The 20,532-nt window shown below is 58.8% G+C and overlaps 3 protein-coding genes across 3 annotated transcripts; all 3 read right to left on the bottom strand.

Annotated features, from left to right (window-relative positions):
- Nucleotides 1-179: 179 nt before the first annotated feature.
- On the bottom strand, nt 180-3,267 carry LOC110475385 (11-beta-hydroxysteroid dehydrogenase 1). Its single transcript, XM_021539481.2, has 6 exons — nt 3,049-3,267; nt 2,425-2,555; nt 2,125-2,236; nt 1,854-2,039; nt 1,236-1,379; nt 180-855 (listed from the first exon to the last, which is right to left on the bottom strand). Exons 1-6 carry the CDS (start codon nt 3,134-3,136, stop codon nt 635-637), a joined length of 882 nt encoding a protein of 293 aa, XP_021395156.1. The 5' UTR covers nt 3,137-3,267; the 3' UTR covers nt 180-634.
- A 1,048-nt stretch (nt 3,268-4,315) lies between these two features.
- On the bottom strand, nt 4,316-8,717 carry LOC110475377 (11-beta-hydroxysteroid dehydrogenase 1). The gene is made up of 6 exons (XM_077789035.1): nt 8,630-8,717; nt 7,916-8,056; nt 7,014-7,175; nt 6,273-6,458; nt 5,590-5,733; nt 4,316-4,551 (listed from the first exon to the last, which is right to left on the bottom strand). The coding sequence occupies exons 1-6, from the start codon at nt 8,715-8,717 to the stop codon at nt 4,316-4,318; spliced, it is 957 nt and encodes a 318-aa protein (XP_077645161.1).
- A 5,849-nt stretch (nt 8,718-14,566) lies between these two features.
- Nucleotides 14,567-15,687, bottom strand: G0S2 (G0/G1 switch 2). Its single transcript, XM_021539479.2, has 2 exons — nt 15,523-15,687; nt 14,567-15,146 (listed from the first exon to the last, which is right to left on the bottom strand). Exon 2 carries the CDS (start codon nt 15,110-15,112, stop codon nt 14,801-14,803), a length of 312 nt encoding a protein of 103 aa, XP_021395154.1. The 5' UTR covers nt 15,113-15,146; nt 15,523-15,687; the 3' UTR covers nt 14,567-14,800.
- Nucleotides 15,688-20,532: the final 4,845 nt, after the last annotated feature.

Below are 20,532 nucleotides of genomic sequence, written 5' to 3'. Positions count from 1 at the left end.
CAGCTGAGGAGAGGTCAGGAATGGCAGAAATTCATTAAGGTCTTTAGAGAAGTGAAAGCTTCGTTAATACAAATCGGGAGGAGGTCGGTTTAGCCAGCTGGACACTGATAAGGGCGCTGTGCCCTGATAAGGGCTCCTGGCTTGTGCACGTGGAGAAGAAACACCCGGAAAAGCAGAGATCTGAAAGTAACGTTGGATTTATTTCTACAAAGACCGGCATGGAAGGGATGTGTGACAGAAAATCTCCAGATTCAGAGACTCTCTCGTGGCTTCGGGTGGTTTGTGCTGCTTGGCCCAAACTGTGGTTCGGGGCCAGGGCTCAGCTCAGCTGCTTCGGTGGCTTTCCAGAGGGAACAGTTTCTGCAGGCTGAGCAGGAGCCCTGCTGGTGGGCAGGGCACTGGCAGCAGATCCTGCTGCAGGACTTCTCTGAGTGTTCCTGGTTGGAAAAAGCCCTCTACAAGAGCCCGTTACCACAAAGGACAATTCTGTGCTGCGTTCCAGACTCCTGGAGGGTCCTGGCCCGGGCTGCCAGGGCTCAGCACAGGGATGCCCCGGGTGTGGGAGGGCACCAAGCAGCCGGGCTCCCAGCCAGACCCGTCCTGCCGGGCCCAGGCGTCCGGCGCGGCTCCAGGACTACGTTCTCCTGACGTTTTCCAGGCGGTAGCTGCTGCGGGCGAGGGACTCCAGGAGCTCCGGGGCGAGGCTGCGGAGCAGGAGCATGCTGCCCACGGCCGGGGCCGGGTAGTGCAGCTCCCGGCGGCGCAGGGCTCCGGCCCGGATGATCTCCAGGGCACACTCCTCCTTGGGCGACGGCGTGTCTGGGATGACGTGCGAGACGGCGCGCACGGCGCTCTCTGCAAGGGCACAGGGACGTGTCGGGGGGACACAGCTCACCAGGGGGTCAGGGCATCCTCAAACCCACAAACTCCAGGGAGCAGACCTGCTTAACAAGGCTTAGAACGGTGAACATAACAATTATAAGGTGATTTTCCCTTTGCTTTCCACCTCCTGAGAGGCCACGGGACCTCCCCTGAGTCCACTGTGGCGGTGGCAGGGTCAGAGGCCTCAGGGCACACTTTTTGAAGGGTTGGGGTCCTGTTTCCACAGCTCACAGACTCTGCAGGAGGAGGCTCCAGCAGCAGTGGCAGAGCAGGCTGGCACAGGGGCTGGTGGGCTCAGCTGGGCTGTGCCTGGCGTGGGCTGAGCCGTGGGGTCCCAGGGGGGCTGAGCTCACCTGTGTTGATGTAGCCCAGGATGCAGAGTGTGATGGAAACGTTGACCTTGTCTATGATGAGTTCCTGCCTCAAGGAGCTGAAAAATCCATCTAAGGCGAACTTGGTTGCAGAATAAGGAGCAGTAAAAGGGCCGGCAATTTTACCTGAGCAGAGACACAGTGCTGGGCTTCAGGGGCTGGGCAGGCACCAGCTGCACAACCCTCCCTCCTCTTGCCCTGCCAGTGCTGGGATTTAGGGTGTTGGAATAAGCTGTCATGGATGCCTGAGAGAAATAAACACGCAGGAATGTTCAAAATGTAATGTATGGCACAAAGGGCCTTCCAGAGCAGCTGATGCTGCTCTTGTGTCCCTGCAGGGATGTATTGCAAATGTGTGTTTGGATGTGGCCGTGCCTGTGAAATCACCTGCACTGCAGCATGTGAAGGTGATCGGAGGTTGCCAGGAGACTGACAGGACAAAAGATACATTTCCCAGAGGATTTGAGCTGTGCACCAAAGAGCTGAATCAGGTGCTGACCCTGAGCCCCAGCTCTGCTTGCGGACCTTCCTCTGCCTTTGGAAGCGGAGCCTCAGCAGGGATCCACGGCAGGCAGAGGAAGGGCTGTGTTAGGAGCTCACCCGCTATGGACGAAACCACCACGATGCTGCCCTCGCTCTCCTTCAGCAGGGGCAGGGCAGCCGTGGCCAAGGCCACGTAGCTGACGAAGTTGGTCTCCATGAGCTTTCGGACGTGCCCCACGTCCCCGCTGAAGAAGGTGAAGCCGCTCTGGCCGATGTGGTTCAGGATCAGCATGTCCAGGCCACCTGGGGGCAGAGCGGGTTTGCCTCCAAACCTGCACTCCCGAGGCTGGGCCGCGCTGGGGGCGAGGGGCAGCTCCGCAGCACCTACCCCAGGTGTTCTCCGCCTCCCTGAGCACCTCCTCGGGCAGGCTGGGGCTGTCCATGGAGCCGCTGATGTAGCGGGCGGAGGCAGCGCCGAGCTCCAGGCACCGCTCCACAACCTGGGGACAGAACGGGCGTGGATGGACTCCCCTGTGTGGAACCCCGGTCCCAGCTGCTCCTGTCCTGGGCCAGGAAGGGCCGGTGCTGGGGAAGCCCTGGGGTGGGTCTGCAGGGACCAGGAGCGCCCGTGTGCCCGGGCTGGGGTGGGTATCCCCATCCGGCCCAGCGCGCCCTGCTCGCCGTTTACTTTCTGCAGCCTGGCCTCTGTCCGTGCCGTGAGCAGCAGGTGGGCCTCCATCCGGGCCAGGTGGTAAGCCATCTGCTCCCCGATGCCGCTGCTGGCTCCCGTCACGATCACCCGCTTCCCGCGGAGCATCTCTGCAGAGGAGGCGCAGGGCTCAGGGCTCGCCGTCCCTCTGCGGGTACCGCGGCTCTTGCCCATCCCTGCGGCTCCTCTCTGTCCCCGCGGCTCCTCTCTGTCCCTGCGGCTCCTCTCTGTCCCTGCGTCTCCTCTCTGTCCCTGCCGGCCTCCTCAGACCCCGCTGGAGTCCGAGCCCTGATCCCAGTGCACGTGTGAAGCTTCAGCTCTGCACCCGCCTGGCCGAGGAGCAGTGGGAGCTGGCCAACAAAAAGATGAAATGTTTGAAGTGGGAAAAGCGCTTGTTTCCCGAATCAGTCATTTCCAGAGGTCAGACGCTGTGGCGGCAGAGCCGGTGCAGCTCCCCGAGTTTCCCCGTGCTCTGACCCGGGCTGGGGCGGTCTGACCTGCCCTCCCTGCCGCTCTGGCTCTGCCAGCGCTTCCAGCCGCGGTGCGCGGCACACGCCGCCCCTCTGGCGGTGCTGCCGCAGCTCTTCCTTCTCCCGCACTCACCTTCACTGAAGTTCCCGGGTGCTGAGTAAAAATAAAGGGCCAGCGCTGCTCCCAGCAAAGGGATGAGAACCTTCAGGAGCAATCCCATCCCTCTGCAGAGGTACAGGCAGGACCGGAGGAGCCCCACGGGGAGGTGAAGCTGGCTGGAGCTTGCAAATGGGGCTGGGAAGTTTGGAGCTGGTTCTTATCTCACACAAGTTGGTATCTGTTGGACCTTTTCTTTGCCCTGCCGGTGATTTAGCAAACATTAACCTAATGAAGCGTGTGGCTTTGGACTTTAGGCTGTCCCTTTGCACCCTTGGCCTGCCAGGAGACTCAGGCAGCTTTTTGAGAGAGCTGAAGGGAACGCACTGAGCAGAGCAGTGGTGCACGGTTTGGTGGCAGTCTGGGGGCTGGGACAGCAGTGTCCCCTCCGAGCAGACATCCATGGGACGAGTGGACATCCCTCTCTCCCCACTCCACATCTAAACCGGGAGCAACCCTTCCCTTCCTCGCTGGCTGCCACAAGGATTTAGTGAGCAGCACTCTGTTGTGCAGGTTCACAGCCAGACCTGGAGAGATCGGGCTGTTCTATTTTCCAGCCCCTGCTGCTGATTCTGGTTTATCCTCTGGGATAACACTGGCAGTTTACTGGGTGGCTCTTACCCCTAAAAAATATCACTGTTGGGGAATCCATGGGTGGCCAAAGGCAGTAGAAGAGCCAAGTGAATGGATAGGAAAGATCCTCAGCTTTCCCAGGGTTGTGATTCTGCTCTGTGTCTGCTGGGCAGGTGGCAAATGGGTTTGAGGGTGATTTCCTGGAAGTTTAAAGGGCAGAACCCACTCTGTGTGTGCTGGTTTGTGTGGGTGATCTTGGGGTAAGGAGCAATTAGGAAGGAATTGTTCCCTGTGAGGGTGGGCAGGCCCTGGCACAGGTGCCCAGAGCACCTGCAGCTGCTCCTGCATCCCTGGCAGTGCCCAGTGGAGCTGTGCCCACGAACAGCTGAGAAAGGCGATAAAACCCCGCCAGCACACGCAGAGCTGTCCGGTTCATACACTTTATTTAATAATTATCTCAACAATTAGTGTCCCGCGGCCGGGCGGGGCGAGCAGGGCACGGAGCCGCCGCTGCGGGCCCCGCTCTGTCCCTGCGGGTGCCGCCAGCGCATCACGAACCGGGCGGCGGCGGCGGCGGCCAGGAACGGGGATGGCCGGGGACCTTCCCGGCGGCCGGGGACCCTCCGGGGACCCTTCGGGGACCCTGCGGGGACCCTGCGGGGACCGCGGCTCAGTGCTGCGGGCGGGGGCCGCCGGGGGTCGCGGGCAGGCGGTAGCGGCTCCGCACCAGGTAGTCGAGGAGCTCGGCGGCGCAGTCCCGCAGCAGCAGCGGCAGCCGCGTGGAGCTGTAGCGGTAGTAGAGCTCCCTCCGGCGCAGCGCTGCGCCCTTGAGGATCTCCAGCGCGCACTCGTCCCGCGGCGCCGGCCGCTCCAGCAGCACCTCCGCGGCAGCGCGCACTGCGCGCTCTGCGGGCCCGCGCTGGGGTCAGCGGGACCCGGGGGATGCGGGGACCCCGGGGGATGGGGGTCAGCGGGATCCCGGGGGATGCGGGGACCCCGGGGGATGGGGGTCAGCGGGATCCCGGGGGATGGGGGTCAGCGGGACCCCGGGGGATGCAGGGATCCCGGGGGATGGGGGTCAGCGGGACCCCGGGGGATGGGGGTCAGCGGGACCCCGGGGGATGCAGGGAGTGCGGGACCCCGGGGGATGCAGGGACCCCGGGGGATGAGGGGAGAGCGGGGACCCCCGAGAGATGGGGGTCAGGGGGACCCCGGGGGATGCAGGGACCCCGGGGGATGAGGGGAGAGCGGGGACCCCCGAGAGATGGGGGTCAACGGGACCCCGGGGGATGCGGGGACCCTGGGGGATGGGGGTCAGCGGGACCCCGGGGGATGGGGGTCAGCGGGACCCGGGGGATGCAGGGACCCCGGGGGATGGGGGTCAGGGGGACCCCGGGGGATGGGGGTCAGCGGGACCCCGGGGGATGGGGGTCAGGGGGACCCCGGGGGATGGGGGTCAGCGGGACCCCGGGGGATGGGGGTCAGCGGGACCCCGGGGGATGGGGGTCAGGGGGACCCCGGGGGATGGGGGTCAGGGGGACCCCGGGGGATGAGGGGAAAGCGGGGACCCCCGAGAGATGGGGGTCAGCGGGGACCCCGGGGGATGGGGGTCAGGGGGACCCCGGGGGATGGGGGTCAGGGGGACCCCGGGGGATGCAGGGACCCCGGGGGATGGGGGTCAGCGGGACCCCGGGGGATGCAGGGACCCCGGGGGGGGATGGGGGTCAGTGGGACCCGAAGGTCTGTTGGGCTGTGCCAGCCTGGAAGCAGTGCCCAGGTTTACGTGGCACGGGCAGTAAATGGCTTTGGGGGCTGTTTGTTTTGGGGGCAGACAGGTGGGATCCCCCCAGAGGCTGCAGCAGGGGTGAAAGGTTGAGGTGGGGCAGGACAGAGCCGGGATGGGGGTGCTCAGCCTGAGCAGGGCTGGAACAGCTCTGCTCTTACCCGTGTCGATGAAGCCGAGGATGCAGAGCGTGATGGAAACGTTGATGCTCTGAATGGCGAACTCCTGCCTCAGGGAGCTGAAAAATCCATCCAGGGCAAACTTAGTCGCAGAGTAGGGGACGGTAAAGGGGAACCCGACTTTACCTGGACACAGGGTGAAGTTCTGTGTTAGCACACGAGGCTGCTCTGCCTGAGCTGCTCTTTTGCCCTTCCTCAGAGACAGGATTTTACCACTGAGGTGTCATCCTGGCACCTGAACAGCAGCCTTACAAACATTCTTGCTGTCTGCCAGCTCTTAAGGCCAAAGCTGTGGCTCACATCTCTACTCAGGGCAGGGGCAACCCACAGGAGCCACAAAAATCCTCCAAGAGGAGAGACAGAGCAAAGGTGAAACTCCTGTCCCTGGTCTGAGCTGCTCACCAGGACACTGACCACCACAGCAGCTGAGGGGTTCAACTGAAGCACTGGTCAAAAACCAAAATGGGGCCATTGCATTGAGCAGAAAACAAATTCCAGCAAGACAATGCCAACCCCATCTGGGTTTGGGTGTTGGGGCTGGTTTTGGTGGGGTTTTATTGCTAAGCAGTTATGGCTCCCAGAGGATGCCTGGTGTCTCTGTCAACCAGCCCAGGTGCCTTTTGAGTGAGACCCGTGTCACCAGCCTGGTGACACTGCCCACTCACCTGCCATGGATGAAACCACCACGATGCTGCCCTCGCTCTCCTTCAGCATGGGCAGGGCTGACGTGGTCATGGCCACGTAGCTGAGGAAGTTGATTTCCAGGAGCTTTCGGACGTGCTCCACGTCCCCATCAAAAAAGCCAAAGTAGGATGCACCGACGTGGTTAAGGATCAGCATGTCAAGGCCTCCTGCAAGCAGAAAAATGGGCATCAGTGCTGGGGGAGAGGGCCGCACCCAGCACAACAACATTTTCTGGGAGCAGAATAAGTGCAATCCAAGGAAATCTGGTTTCTGGGTCAGAGCTATGGCCTGTTATCTCCGGAGCAGGGATACAGCCTGGATGGTGGCTGCCAGTAAATATTTTGTTGTGATCCATTTTTTAGTCCAAAACACAAATGCCATGTCCCGAGGGAGATCACCCTGAGCTCTCTGTGGGCCGGGGAGGAGAGGGAGCGGGGCTGGTGCATTTCTGTGCCGTGACCCATGGCCACAGTGGCCACGGCTGCCGGACCCCGGCGCTGGGCTGATGAAATCCAGGCCTGTGACACTGCAACAGGATGCCAGGAGGCCACAGAGCTGAAATCGAGAGTGCAGTTCAGTTTGAGAGGCAGCAGCGCAGGAGAGGAGCAGAATTAGGGCAGAATTTTTCCCATCTCGCCCCATCTCCCCGCTTTATTTTGCGTGTGGTGAAAGGCACGGCGGGGCCGGGAGGCTGGCGTGGTGCAGAGCAGGTTCAGACGTACCCAGCGAGGCCTGGGCCTCCCTCACCACGTGCTGGGCGAAGGCCGTGTCCTCCATGGTGCCGCTGACGAAGCGCGCCGAGGCTGCCCCCAGCTCCAGGCAGCGCTGCACCACCTGCAGACAGCGGGGCTCAGCAGCCCTGTCCTTCCCTGGGAACCCCATCCCTGCCCTGGGATCCCATCCCTGCCCTGGGAACCCCATCCCTGCTCCAGAGCCCCCATCCCTGCCCTGGGAACCCCATCCCTGCCCTGGGAACCCCATCCCTGTCCCGGATCCCCATCCCTGTCCCAGATCCCCATCCCTGCCCCAGATCCCCATCCCTGCCCCAGATCCCCATCCCTGCCCCAGATCCCCATCCCTGCCCCGGATCCCCATCCCTGCTCTGGGATCCCCATCCCTGTCCTGGATCCCCATCCCCGTCCCGGATCCCCATCCCCGTCCCGGATCCCCATCCCTGCTCTGGGATCCCCATCCCTGTCCCGGATCCCCATCCCTGTCCCAGATCCCCATCCCTGTCCCGGATCCCCATCCCTGTCCCAGATCCCCATCCCTGTCCCGGATCCCCATCCCTGTCCCAGATCCCCATCCCTGTCCCGGATCCCCATCCCTGTCCCGGATCCCCATCCCTGTCCCGGATCCCCATCCCTGCCCCGGATCCCCATCCCTGCTCTGGGATCCCCATCCCTGTCCCGGATCCCCATCCCTGACCCGGATCCCCATCCCTGCTCTGGGATTCCCATCCCTGTCCCGGATCCCCATCCCTGTCCCGGATCCCCATCCCTGTCCCGGATCCCCATCCCCGTCCCGGATCCCCATCCCTGCCCCGGATCCCCATCCCGGATCCCCATCCCCGTCCCGGATCCCCATCCCTGTCCTGGGCAGCCCTGCAGGACCTCGAGCGAGCTCTCACTCACGTTCCTCAGCCTGGCCCCTGTCCGTGCCGTGAGCAGGACGTGGGCGCCCATCCTGGCCAGGTGGTAAGCCATCTGCTCCCCGATGCCCGTGCTGGCTCCGGTCACGATCACCCGCTTGCCCCGCAGCATTTCTGGGGGGGAGGCAGGGCCAAGTGGCTTCCCCAGCGCTGCAGCAAAGCCCTGCGCCTAAAGCAGCACGATGGCTGCGAGCCCCTCCGGGCAGGCGTTGGCTGGAAGGTGAAGGAGCCCAAAGCAGCCACACCAGCAGGGCTCTCCCGTCTCCTGGAAAAGCTGCTGCATCCCCCCGGCACTGCAGTGACACAGGGACAGCTCTGGGCTCCCCCAGCAGCTTTCTCCACAAGCCAGGGCACAACTTATCAACTCTGTAATAAAGGCAATCCACTGAGTGCGTGCTCCAAACTTGGAACGCTTACGAGCCCTGTTTATAAAACTTTTCCTGCACATGGGGAAATGGAGCACTCGGTGCTCTCTCCCTCTCACCCCCTGCCTCACCTGCTCCCTCAGGAGGTTTTCTGCCTTGTTCAGTTTGGTTTTAAATCTTTGTCAAAGCAATTCCCAGTATCTGCCACCACACAAAGGCTCGGCCGTGGCGTGCTCCGAGCTCTGCCCGGTCTCTACGCAAAACACCCAAATGTGGCTTTTTGTCGTTTTTTCCTAAAGTCAGACTCGCTTTGGATACTTACCCGGTTTGAAAGTGTCCCTCGCAGAATAAAACCAGAAGGCCAAAACCAATCCCAGAGAGGGAATGAGAATCTTTTGCAAGCGACCCATCCCACTGTGGAGTCAGGAAATGCAGCACGGGAGAGAAGGAAGGAACAAAAAACCCTCTGCAGAGCTGCTGCTGAGGGAAGCAGCAGTGTGACCCTTTAAAAACTTGTTAGCAGAGGAGCTGCGGCTTCCAGAGCCCTGGAAAATCCCGGGTGGGTGGATGGATGAGCCAAGCAAAGCCTTTGGTTCGCTCCCTGCTGCTCGGCCTGGCCAGCGGGGCTGTTTGGGTTCTGCCCGGCTCTTTTCATATTTCCTGTCCTACATTAAAATGCAGAATTTTGTACAACACCCTGGAAGAGGTGTGTCTTTGCTGAGCAGCGTCAAGTTTCACTTGGAGAACATCAGAGGGAGCCCAGTGCAGGTGGCTGAACGTTGTCCTTTACTCCTGCAGCCCCGGGCAGGGATGTGCCCGGCTCGGGCAGGGACACCCCAGCTGCTCCCGTGCTCCCCAAAGCTGCTCCTGCCCCTGGGCTGCTGGCAGCAGGGACCCAGCAGCACATGGCACCCCAAACAGCCCCAGGAACCCTCTGCTGAGGCAGGGCTGAGTTTTTAATCTCTTTTTTTTTGTCTGTGAGCAGGGGCTGAGCTGGATCCATCTGTGGGGTGCAGCCACCTCAGCCCCAAGGGGCACAGGGAGCTTTGCAGGGAAACACTGGATGTGTTTTCTGCAGATAAATCAGTGGCCTTGCTGCCGTGGCTCCTCCTTGGGGCTTTGCAAGAGCTTTGTTCTGACTTTGAGATGAATATAATGGTGAGGAAAGCCCACAGAACGCCCTGTGGCTCCCAAGGCTGAGCAAACCCCACGCCGTGTGCCGTGGGGACAAAGCTCGTCCCAGCTTTGCTCTGGGGTCTCCATCCGCAGTTCCAGCCCTGGGGAAGGGCTGGGGGAGCTCCTGTGTGCCCTGCCAGAGCCTCGCTGCTCTGCTGGGACTAAAGCTGTGTTTGCAGGCTGAATCCTCACCTTCCTGGGGCACAGCACTCTGCTTGCCTCTCTGACAGACCAGACAGAATTGTCCAATGGCTCTTTGCCCTCCTATGACATCTTTAAAGCACGAGTGCTTTACTTCAGTGTTGTGCTTGGTAGAGCAGCTGCTCTCTGGCCTTGCTGCTGCTTTATGGATGATATTTTTCCTTTTCTGCCTTTCTGCTCCACTCTCAACTCTGCCTGTGACAAGAAGTGCTCAGCCCACTCTGGGTCAGATAAAACCAGCATAGCCACTGCTCTTCCTGCCTGCCTTTGGGCAAACTGAGCTGTCATCGTGGGGCAACCATTTCATTCCTGTGGAAAAGGAAAGAAAATGATGTAATTAACTGTATCTCAGCTGGGATCTTGTCTGTGGCTGGCAGGCAGAGAGGCTCTGCTCAAGATATTTTAGTTTATTACGGGCATTAGCAAAGCAATAACCACCAACCTTTGTGCAGCATCTGCGAGTACGACAGGAAAGAACTGTGTTCTTTGATCCGTGGGGATGGAGCACCGGGGGATTCCAGAGCCAGCACTGGAATCTTGCTGGTGGTGACGAGAACTGAGGGGTCGGGCTGGGGTGTTGCAAATAGCTGAAAATGAAGGACTGAAATAGGGAATATTTTGGATAAAGGCGAGCCCAGTTTTCCGTATAAGCAGCTCCAGTGCTGTTTTGTGTGTGGAGGGAAGCGGGGCCGGGGCTGCCCACAGGGTTTGTTCCCAGCTGCCATCCCCCCAGGGTGCTGCTGCTCCTCGCTCCCACTCGCGGCTTTTTCTGGCCTTGGTTTCCTGTGTGCAGCCGAAGAACTTGCTTTGAACTTTTCCTGGGGGCGGGGAGCAGGAGAGGCTGGCGGGGAAGGATTTTCTGGAGCTGGCTGGGGAAGGCTTTTCTGGATCTGGCCGGGGAAGGCTTTTCTGGAGCCGGCTGGGGGAGGATTTTCTGGATCCAGCTGGGGAAGGGTTTTCTGGATCTGGCTGGGGAAGGCTTTTCTGGATCTGGCCGGGGAAGGCTTTTCTGGATCTGGCTGGGGAAGGCTTTTCTGGATCTGGCTGGGGAAGGCTTTTCTGGAGCCGGCTGGGGGAGGATTTTCTGGAGCCGGCTGGGGGAGGCTTTTCTGGATCCAGCTGGGGAAGGCTTTTCTGGATCCAGCTGGGGAAGGCTTTTTCTGGAGCCAGCTGGGGGAGGATTTTCTGGATCTGGCTGGGGAAGGCTTTTCTGGATCCGGCTGGGGAAGGCTTTTCTGGAGCCAGCTGGGGGAGGATTTTCTGGAGCTGGCTGGGGAAGGCTTTTCTGGAGCCAGCTGGGGGAGGCTTTTCTGGATCTGGCTGGGGAAGGCTTTTCTGGATCTGGCTGGGGAAGGCTTTTCTGGATCTGGCTGGGGAAGGCTTTTCTGGATCCGGCTGGGGAAGGCTTTTCTGGATCCGGCTGGGGAAGGCTTTTCTGGATCTGGCTGGGGAAGGCTTTTCTGGAGCCGGCTGGGGAAGGCTTTTCTGGAGCCGGCTGCTCCGAGCCTTGGTGGGGCAGAGCCCAGAGCCGTGCCCAGAGCCGTGCCCGCTGTGGCAGAGCCGTGCCCAGAGCCGTGCCCAGCCCTGCTGCTCCTGAACACCACTCTGGGCCGTTCCCCAGGGATTCCGGTCCCGCGGTCCCTCCGTGCCCGGCAGCTGGAGCTCCCGGGGATGCTCCTGCCCGCTGCCCGCCCCGCTGGCGGCTCGGGGAGGAAACTTGTCCCGGCAGAAACCGGGAGAGGGAAATTGGAAGCTGGAAACCGGAGAGCCCTGCAGGAGCGCGTTCCAGGGCACGCTGGGCTGGGGCAGGTTTCTGCAGGCAGCTCCAAGGCTCAAAACACTTGGCAGGAATTTGGATACTGCTTTTTTTTTTTTTTTTTATCCCCTTCTTTTTTTTTTTTTTTAATTTTCCTTTTTTTGTGTGATATTTGTCTTTTTTCAAATCATTATCAAATCTGGGTCAAATGCAGAGGATTTTCCTTTTTATTTTTTTTTTTTTAATTTCCCCTTTTGCTTTCCTTTTTCTCAGAGACATTAAAATAATATTTTTCCTACCCAGCTGTGCCAGTGCCCTTTGCCATGAACACAGCTCTAATTATTTTTTTACAGGGCCATTACAATATCAAGGCTACCCCCAGTTCTACTTTTCTACTTGACATCCTGCAGAAGAACCCCATCACTGCACAGCTACACGGCTGGAAATGCACTCCCAGTCCCAAGGGAGATGAGAGGATTGTAGGGTGGCTCTGGCTCGGTTTGACATCACATTTCTGCACACTGCTGGCTCAGAGAAATTACTCTGATGTTTAAGTCATTTCCAAGACCTAAATTTGTGGTTTTTCTCCGTGTGACCAAATTGGGAATTGCTGCCTTGAAATGTCACGGTTGGAACAGCGGCTGCTTGGAGCCTTGGCCGCTGTCCACGTTCCCAGTGCCCTTGGGGCTGGGTGCCGAGGCTGATACTCTTATCTGCACCCCTAAATTTAGCCCGGCAGCCGCTGGGGTATGCAGCGTCCGCACTGCAAATAGCAGCGAGGGCTCCGAAGGCATCCAGAGGCAGCTGAGCCGAGGGGAGGGCCCCAGCTCCGGGGAGGAGGGAATTTGTGACAGCTCCAGCCTGAAATCAGATCTCTGAAAGATGGCCACAGACAAAGCCTCACTGGATTTTGTGCCAGCTGCATTTTCCCTGAGCATTTAATGCACCAGGAGAGTGTCACTTTACAGGCTGGAACAAACCAGGTTCAGACAGCAGAACTCAACCTCAGGGGCACCCAGCAATGTCACCCAGCCCTGGGCAGTGTGTGGCTCTCCCCAGGAATTTGTCCCGCAGGGTCTGGGTTTAACTCAGCCTTAAAGGCTCTCCCCAGCCGCTCCCTGGTCCTGTCTGTGCCTTATCCCATCTGCTCTGTCCCAGTGATTATAATGAAACTATTCTGCAATAGGCCCAGGGCCTGTGGCCATCCGGGCTCTGGGATGCTGTGGGGTGCTGTGGGGTGCTCTGGGATGCTGTGGGATGTTGCAGGATGCTGTGGGGTGCTCTGGGATGCTGTGGGGTGCTGTGGGGTGCTGTGGGATGCTGTGGGATGCTGTGGGGTGCTGTGGGATGCTGTGGGGTACTGTGGGATGCTGTGGGATGCTGTGGGATGCTGTGGGATGCTGTGGGGTGCTGTGGGGTGCTGTGGGATGCTGTGGGGTGCTGTGGGGTGCTGTGGGGTGCTGTGGGGTGCTGTGGGTGCCCTCTCCCCCTCTCGCAGTGCCCCTTTCCCGGGGGCAGGCTGGCACACCCGGAGGAGCGCTGCTCCGGGACACGGAGATTCTTTAACCCAGCCTTCCCTGCCTGCTGCGAATGTCACACCTCGTTAAAGCTGGGATGGGCAGCGCCGGACTTCCTCAGCTGTGGCTCCCTTCAGGCTGAATTCTGTTTTCCCATGAAACTTCCATCGGTATCAGGGAGGAGCAATTAAAAAAAAATTTTTTTTAAATTATTTTTTATCTCCTCTTTCCATTCCTCATTCCATTTCCTTCTCCTTCCATTTCTCCTTGTGTTTTCCCATCCCTCCTTCCATTTCTGCTTTTTCTCTTAAAAAACTTATGTTTTTCCTTCATCCAAAAAACCACCTCAAGGTTGTCTCAGCAGCCTTGCCAGAGACCAAAGGGTTTGTTACGGACTAAATGAAGTATTTCTCAAATATTATTTTAAATTGAACTCTAATTTTGATTGAGGAAAAAGTACTTGAAATTTGAAAGCTTGAGCAGAGTTTTTGTGCAGATACTGGGTGGGATTCTTTCTCCACTCTGTGCTGCTGGGTTTGTTTTGGTAACAGAAATAATTGTCAACAAAATGAACTGTGGGTTGTGTATTATGAAAATGAAATAGTGAACTTCAGCCTATTCTGATATTTTCAGGTCCTGATCTTACGTTGTGCAGCTCTGGGAGGAGCTGGCATTGGGCACTGGGGTCTGGCAGGGCTTGTGAATTTTCCATGATCCAGTGTTTGGCTCAGTTGTTTTGCCTTTAGAGCGTGGCACGCTGCTGCTGCATCCCGCAGCGCCGCTGAGGTGTGACTGCCGCTCCTCCTGCCCTGCGCTGCCTCTGAGCAGATAAAGAGGATTTTCTGCCTGCTCAGGGCTGGCGGGGCGGGTTTGCTGCCTCCCCTCTGGAGCGCGTTGGGATCTCAGCCGTGGCTGGCTGCAGACTTTGACTGACACGACTCAGTCCCAAATGCAACAGATTCTTGCTAAGCCCCAGAACATTTTTTAAATAGGTGAAAGTCCTCTAATGATCCTGGCAGCGGATCCTGAAGCCTGGAGCAGTCTCCTCAGCCTGCAGCCTGCCTGGGCCATCTCTGGCTTTTTCCATGTGACACCCTGTGACTCTGGAATCCAGTGTCACTCTGCACGCTCAGGTGTCCGTGGTGCCTTTGTGAAGCACCCCAGGAAAGGTGGGAGGCTTTTGGTTTTGGGATTTTTAGCTGTGCAGCAGCTGGAGCCTGCTGGAGGACTGCCAGGGCGAGAATGGGGTTTAGATTTATTTTAAACCAGTTCTGTGCACACGTGGCCGTGGCAGAGATAAATCTGTGCCATTGAACCCACATAACCCCTGAAGCACAGCCCCACCTCCAGCTGGGGCATGTGGCACCCGTGTGACACAAATGCCACCTCCGTGTGACAAGTGCCACCTCCTCCCCCCTTGGGAAGGAGCAGAGGGACAGGCAGGGCAGGGCAGAGCAGCCTCCGTGGGGTTTTTGGGGAGGGGCAGCCCCCTCCTCCTCTGTCCCCTGCGTCCCCCCTGCCCCGCAAAAGGAGCCAGAGCCGCGAGCAAACCCTCAGCAGAGCAGCACGAGAAGGTTTGGAAAATAAAAGCAGCAAGAGAGAGCACTGGTACCATATAAAATATTTATTGATCTTGCAAAACGGTGTAAAATGCGTCCGTAAGAAAAATAAAAGAAACCGTGCTGTGCGTCCTGCACAGGTTCATACCAACAAAAGGTATTTTTCCCCACTGCTGCACAGCAGCAAATAAAACCCTTCACTTGTGGCAGTCTCCTTGAGCCGAGCCTTCTCTTCGTGCTGGAACCCCCGGGGCGAGCGGGGTCTCTGTGCGGTGGGGGCCGGCCTAGGACGCGTGCTGCCGGGTCACCAGGGCCCTCTGCAGCCCCGGCAGGGCCGCCTTGCCCTTGTCCGGCACCAAATCCTCCCTTTTCTGCGGCACCGGCTGCTCCCGGGGCGCCGCCGGCTTCTCCTTGTCCTGCTCGTCGTCCAGGCTGGCCGCGGAGCTGAAGGGGCTGCACACGGTCTCCACCAGCCCGATGACCACCCCGAAGAAGGCCAGCACGCTGCCCAGCATGTACAGCTTGACCATCTTCCTGTTGGGCTTCTGGCTGAGCATTTCTTTGGCGAAGGGGATCAGCTCGTGCACGGTTTCCATCTGGGTTCTGCGGCAGCGGGTTTAGATGTCACTTCTGGAAGAGAGGAGAGAGGGACACGAGTTAAATCCAGCTGCTGTGGTGGCGGAGCTCTCCGGGCTCCCTGAGCCCCCTGCAGACCCGCAGCTGTGCTTTAAATGGGGATCGGGGATTTTTGCTAAAGGTTTGCCTCAGGAAAAAGCACCCACCCTGTCCCCGAGGTGCCCCAGGAGCCGGCCACCCTCCCCGGGACCGAGCCACCCTCCCCGGGACCGAGCCACCCTCCCCGGGACCGAGCCACCCTCCCCGGGCTGCGGTGCGGGGCACACATCGCTGCTCCCACGCGTTTTGAGCAGCGTCCCGTCCCGTCCCGTGCCGTCCCGTCCCGTCCCGTCCCGTCCCGTCCCGTCCCGCAGCCCCTCTCAGCCCTTACCGGCGTTGCTGCGGGGCTGTGCAGTGCAGGGAGCGCTGCGGTGTTGCTGCGGTGTTGCTGCGGTGTTGCTGCAGGGCTGAGCAGTGCAGGGAGCAGTGCAGGGAGCGCTGCGGTGTTGCGGTGTTGCTGCTGTCGCTGTCGCAGCCGCTCCGCTGCAGCCGCTGCCCGGGGCCGCCGCCGCCGCCTTTTATCGGTGCCGGGGCGGGCGGGGCGGGGGCCGGGCCGGGAGCGGGGCCCGGAGCTCGGGCCAGCCCGGCCCCCCCGCGCTTGGCAGCTCCTGCCCCTAATCCGGCCAGAACGAAAAAAAAAACCGCTTTTTTTTTTTTTTTTTTTTTTTTTTAAACCCTTTCCTCCCCCACTTTGTAAATATTTTTAATTTTTTATCTCCTCTTTCTATTCCATTCCTCCTTCCATTTATTTCTCCTTCCATTTCTCCTTGTGTTTTCCCATCCCTTCTTCCATTTCTCCTTTTTCTCTTAAAAAACTTATGTTTTTCCTCCCTCCAAAAAAACACCCCAAGACTGTCTCAGTCGAATTCCCAAACCAGAGATCTGATGCCCGGCTTGCTGTGCAGCTCCGTACCTGCTTCTGCAAGAAACATTTCCTGTGTTCATAGAAGCTTTGCCGCTCGCCTGGGAGGCAGGGAGAGGATCTGCATCCATGGCTCCCAAAGCAGGGCAGCGTTGGGATCGGGCCCGGGGCTGGCGGGGCCAATTCAGCAAAACGTCCCTGCCCTGCTGCCCGCGGGGGAGGGGGCTGAGAAAGGGGACGGGGCTGAGAAACGCCCCAGGGACGCGGCGGTGTCACCGGGCGAGGTGTGACAGTGTCTGGAGAGGGTTTCTCCAGGTGCCTCAGCGAGGGGAAGCGTCAGCAGGTGATTCTGCAGCTGTGACATCCCCTGCCCTCCTGGGAGGGACAGAACTTCGGGGAGCTCCTAAGCTGGGGAGGTTACATCAACTTCAGATCCGCACTTCACTTTTCCTGCACTTGGAGCTGAATCTGTGTCACCCTTTGTGTCACCCTTTGTGTCACCCTTTGTGTCGCCCTCTGTGCCACCTGCAGCACGCTGCTGTTTCCATCCTGGGCTGCAGCCAGGCAGTGTTGCACCAATACCCCCCGGCATTACTGATGATGCAAGAACGGTTGCATCATCATCACCATCATCACCATCATCGGCTGCAGGTCCGTCAGAAGGAATGCTCTGGGTTCCAGGCACATCTCAGCAGCTGCTGAGCCCAGAGGGCTGCTGAAGCCACGAGAAGTTGTTGGGATTTCCAGCAGATGATGGACTCAGGGACAGACTTCTTGGCGGATCCGTGTGCTGAGAGGAGGGGAATGGCTCTGCTGGGCAGTGTATAGAAATTAAAATATCAGCTGGTGTTGTAGCAGCAGTTTTAGGGAGAGGTTGGTGCGTGTGGAAGGAGGCAAAGCTCCCTCCCTTCCTTCCCTCCTGCTCCCCGGGCTTTGATGCCCCCACGCTGCTGGGTTCCCTGCCCACGAGAGGTGCCAGGGCGCTGCTGACCCGCCCAAAAAGGGGCACGGCCCTTGAATCGGAGGGGTTTTCCCTCCCCAGAGCCGAGCTGTGCGGGCTGTGTGGGGCACTGAGTCACCCCTGGCTCCTGACATCCCGCACGTCCCGAGGCTGCCCCTGCCCCAGGAAAACGCTCCCGCTGAAAACTGGGTTGTTCTTTTTTTCCTGCAAGTTCTGAGTCTGCTTAGGAAATTGTATTGCAAGACTGGCTGTAAAAGTTGCTAAAGACTTGTCTATCCCTCCTCAGCGTCTGGGTTTTTTTTACTTTAAATAAAGGGTCCTTATCTTCTCTGCCAACTTGGCAGCCGAGGTTGCAGCCGATTCCTGACTTCGGGCTGTGTTTTTTCTCTTCTGCAACGCTCAGGAAAATGGCCATTGGAGAAAAGATAGCTGGAGGAGACAGCGACCAGACAGGGGAAGTTCAAGGTCACGGCTGCTCCCGCAGCTCTTTGGGGGTCGTTGTGTGCTCCAGGGAGAGGTGGGGGCTGCCCTGGCCCTGCTCACGCCCAGCAGCAGCGGCCGAGCCACACAAAGGCCGCTGTGGAGCCTTGGAGTTGTGACATTTCACTTACAAAAGTGATTTTCGGCTGGTTTTGGGTTTTTCAGGCAGGGTTTTGTTGCCTGCTGAGCCTTGTGTCTGCAAGTCTTTTCCTGAGGGCTGGGAAGGGTGCTCGTGTTGGTAAAGTGCTGATGGAGATGTCCCTGCATTCCCAAAGTACTAGAGCTGGAGCTTTTGGGCCGACACAGAGCTCAGGATAATTTGATTACTATTTAGTTTAATAATAAACTAATCAGCTGATAATCATCTCTGGCAAACACTTCTCATAGCAGCACTCAGATTGTGTTGATCTAATTTAACAACATTCAATTCAATTTTGGTTTAGATTACAGTAACAAAGTCTGTGCAAGCTCGTTGTGTGGACATTTAAATTGAATTAAGTGGATAAAACGATTAATGATTTAAACCAAATTAGACTAATTTTAGCTGTTCTAAATCTTATTTAGGAGAGTCTGCGTGAGGATGCTGTCAGGTTTAATCGCAACTTTGATTAAAGGAGGCTTTGTGGCTGGGGAGCTGCAGGAGTTTCACGTCACGGGGGGAAGAGCTGAGCCCGAGCCCGGCCGGGAGGGAGCGGGATGCGGCAGCTCGGGCACGATGCTTGGAACCCGGCTGGGAGGGAGCGGGATGCGGCAGCTCGGGCACGATGCTTGGAACCCGGCTGGGAGGGAGCGGGATGCGGCAGCTCGGGCACGATGCTCCGGAGCCGGAGGGATGCGGCAGCTCGGGCACGATGCTCCGGAGCCGGAGGGATGCGGCAGCTCGGGCACGATGCTCCGGAGCCGGAGGGATGCGGCAGCTCGGGCACGATGCTCCGGAGCCGGAGGGATGCGGCAGCTCGGGCACGATGCTCCGAGCCCGGCCGGGGCCGCCGCCGGGCAGATCTGCGGGAGCTGCTCGGGGATGCTGAGCTGCGGCAGCTGGGTGCCCTGCCAAGGCTGAGCGTCCTCCTGGCACGGCTGCCTGGCACGGGTCACCGCGGTAGCCGGGGGTGACCTTGGCCGTGCTCTGGGGCGCGGAGCGAGCCCCGCTGCCAGCCCTGAGGAGGTGCTCGGCTCGGGTTTCACCGGCCCGGGGCTGGCACACACCTCCAGCCCGGGCTGGCACACTCCTCCAGCCCGGGCTGGCACTCTCCCTGCTGGCACGGCAGGCGCTGGCCATGCCGCGGGTGCGTGCTGGAGGCTCCGGGAGGAGGAGAGCTGCCCTGGGAGGGGCTGGGAGGGAAAGGGAGCTGCCCCTCCTGCCAGAACACCCAGGACTGTTACTATGGCACACGAGAAAGATTGATGCCAGCTGCTGTTATTGCCACAGTAGAAGACTTAATTTATTTCTTTTTTACTCCAGCAGTTAGAGTTTTCCAAAGGTGGCAGTGGATTGGAGGGTGAAAGTGCCACCTCTCCAACGAACTGGACAAACCACCAGTCTATCAAATTTCTCTGCCTCTATGAAGGAATGCAGAACAATCAATTATTTACAGAATATGTGTGAGAAGGTTTGCTACAAGAATGTAAACTCAGAAGGATTTAGAAAATCTTAAAAAATCAGAACATTTCCAGGATGTCTGATCTGCTCGGGCACAAGCTGCTGCAGGTGTGTCACCCTGAAACGCTCAAGGAAACAAGGACAGGAAAAGGAAAGGAAACCCCAAAGCCCAGCAAGCTGTGCTGAAGATGTGTCCTGTGGAAAAAGAATAAATAATGCAGCTCTGCTTCCACTAGCCTGGCTGTGCCTGCTGGGCTGGGCCCACAGGAGCTCCCCAGGCTGTGGTGGCCACAGGGTGGACAGCTCTGGCTGTGGTGCCCTGGTCACTGTGGTGCCCTGGTCACTGTGGTGCCCTGGTCACTCTGGTGCCATGGTCACTGTGGTGCCATGGTCACTGTGGTGCCATGGTCACTCTGGTGCCATGGTCACTGTGGTGCCCTGGTCACTCTGGTGCCCTGGTCACTCTGGTGCCATGGTCACTCTGGTGCCATGGTCACTGAGGCTTTGGGGGATTCGCTGGCTGGCACCAGGGGTGCAGAGACCCCTCCATTCCACAGCCTGGAAAAGCCAAAACCCCCAGAGGCGAGCTGGATGCTTTCCTAATGGAATATTTTCCTGTTTAGAGAATGGGGACGTGACAAAAATAACGCCGCAAGGATAATTTTATCAAGGCCCCGGTAGAAAGAGAGCACAGTGCCAGCCTGTGCCCTGCCAGCTCTGCAGCGTGGCCCTCCTGCCTGGGGGGCTGTGCCCAGCCCTGCTGCCCCACAGGGGTTCTGGGGATACTGGGGATACTGGGGATACTGGGGATACTGGGGATACTGGGGCATTCTGTGCCGACCCATCGTGGGTCAGGCCACAGCGGGTGGGGAAAGGAGCTGGGGGGGAAGGAAAACCCAATTTAAGGGCAAATCCCGAGCCTTTGCTTTGCTGTCCAGGTGGTGGGAAGGGATCTGGGACACCTCTGAGCTCCTGGGCTGGGCTGGGCGTGCAGCAGGGCCTGAGCTCTGCCTGTCCCTCCCTGGCTGCAGGGCCTGCCCCAGCTGTGCCCGCAGCTGGCACTGCTGCAGGGCTGCACTGGAGCCTGCGGCCACAGGGCTGCTGCACTCTGGAGCCAGCTCCCAGAGTTATTGGAATTTAAACCTAAAGTAGGTCAGTGGCGTTTTGGTCCAAAGTTTTATTTGCTTTCAGAGCAGGTTTTCAGAACACAAATGGGAATTTCATCAGGAATTCCTGAAATGCTTTTAAAGGAGATCATGGTAATTAGCAAAGGAGTGATTTAAATCATCTCTGCTGGAATGAGGAGGTGGTTTGCTGGTCAGATTTGAATTAAAATGGGAAATGAAAAGATTAGCTGGGATAAAACCTCTTTTATTACTGATATCATTAATCCTCCAACAGAGAGGGTTATCAGAAAGTTACAACATGAGACATCATT

Source organism: Lonchura striata, chromosome 30, assembly GCF_046129695.1.
Source record: "Lonchura striata isolate bLonStr1 chromosome 30, bLonStr1.mat, whole genome shotgun sequence".
NCBI lineage: Eukaryota > Metazoa > Chordata > Aves > Passeriformes > Estrildidae > Lonchura > Lonchura striata.
This window is presented reverse-complemented; position numbering and strand designations above follow the sequence as displayed.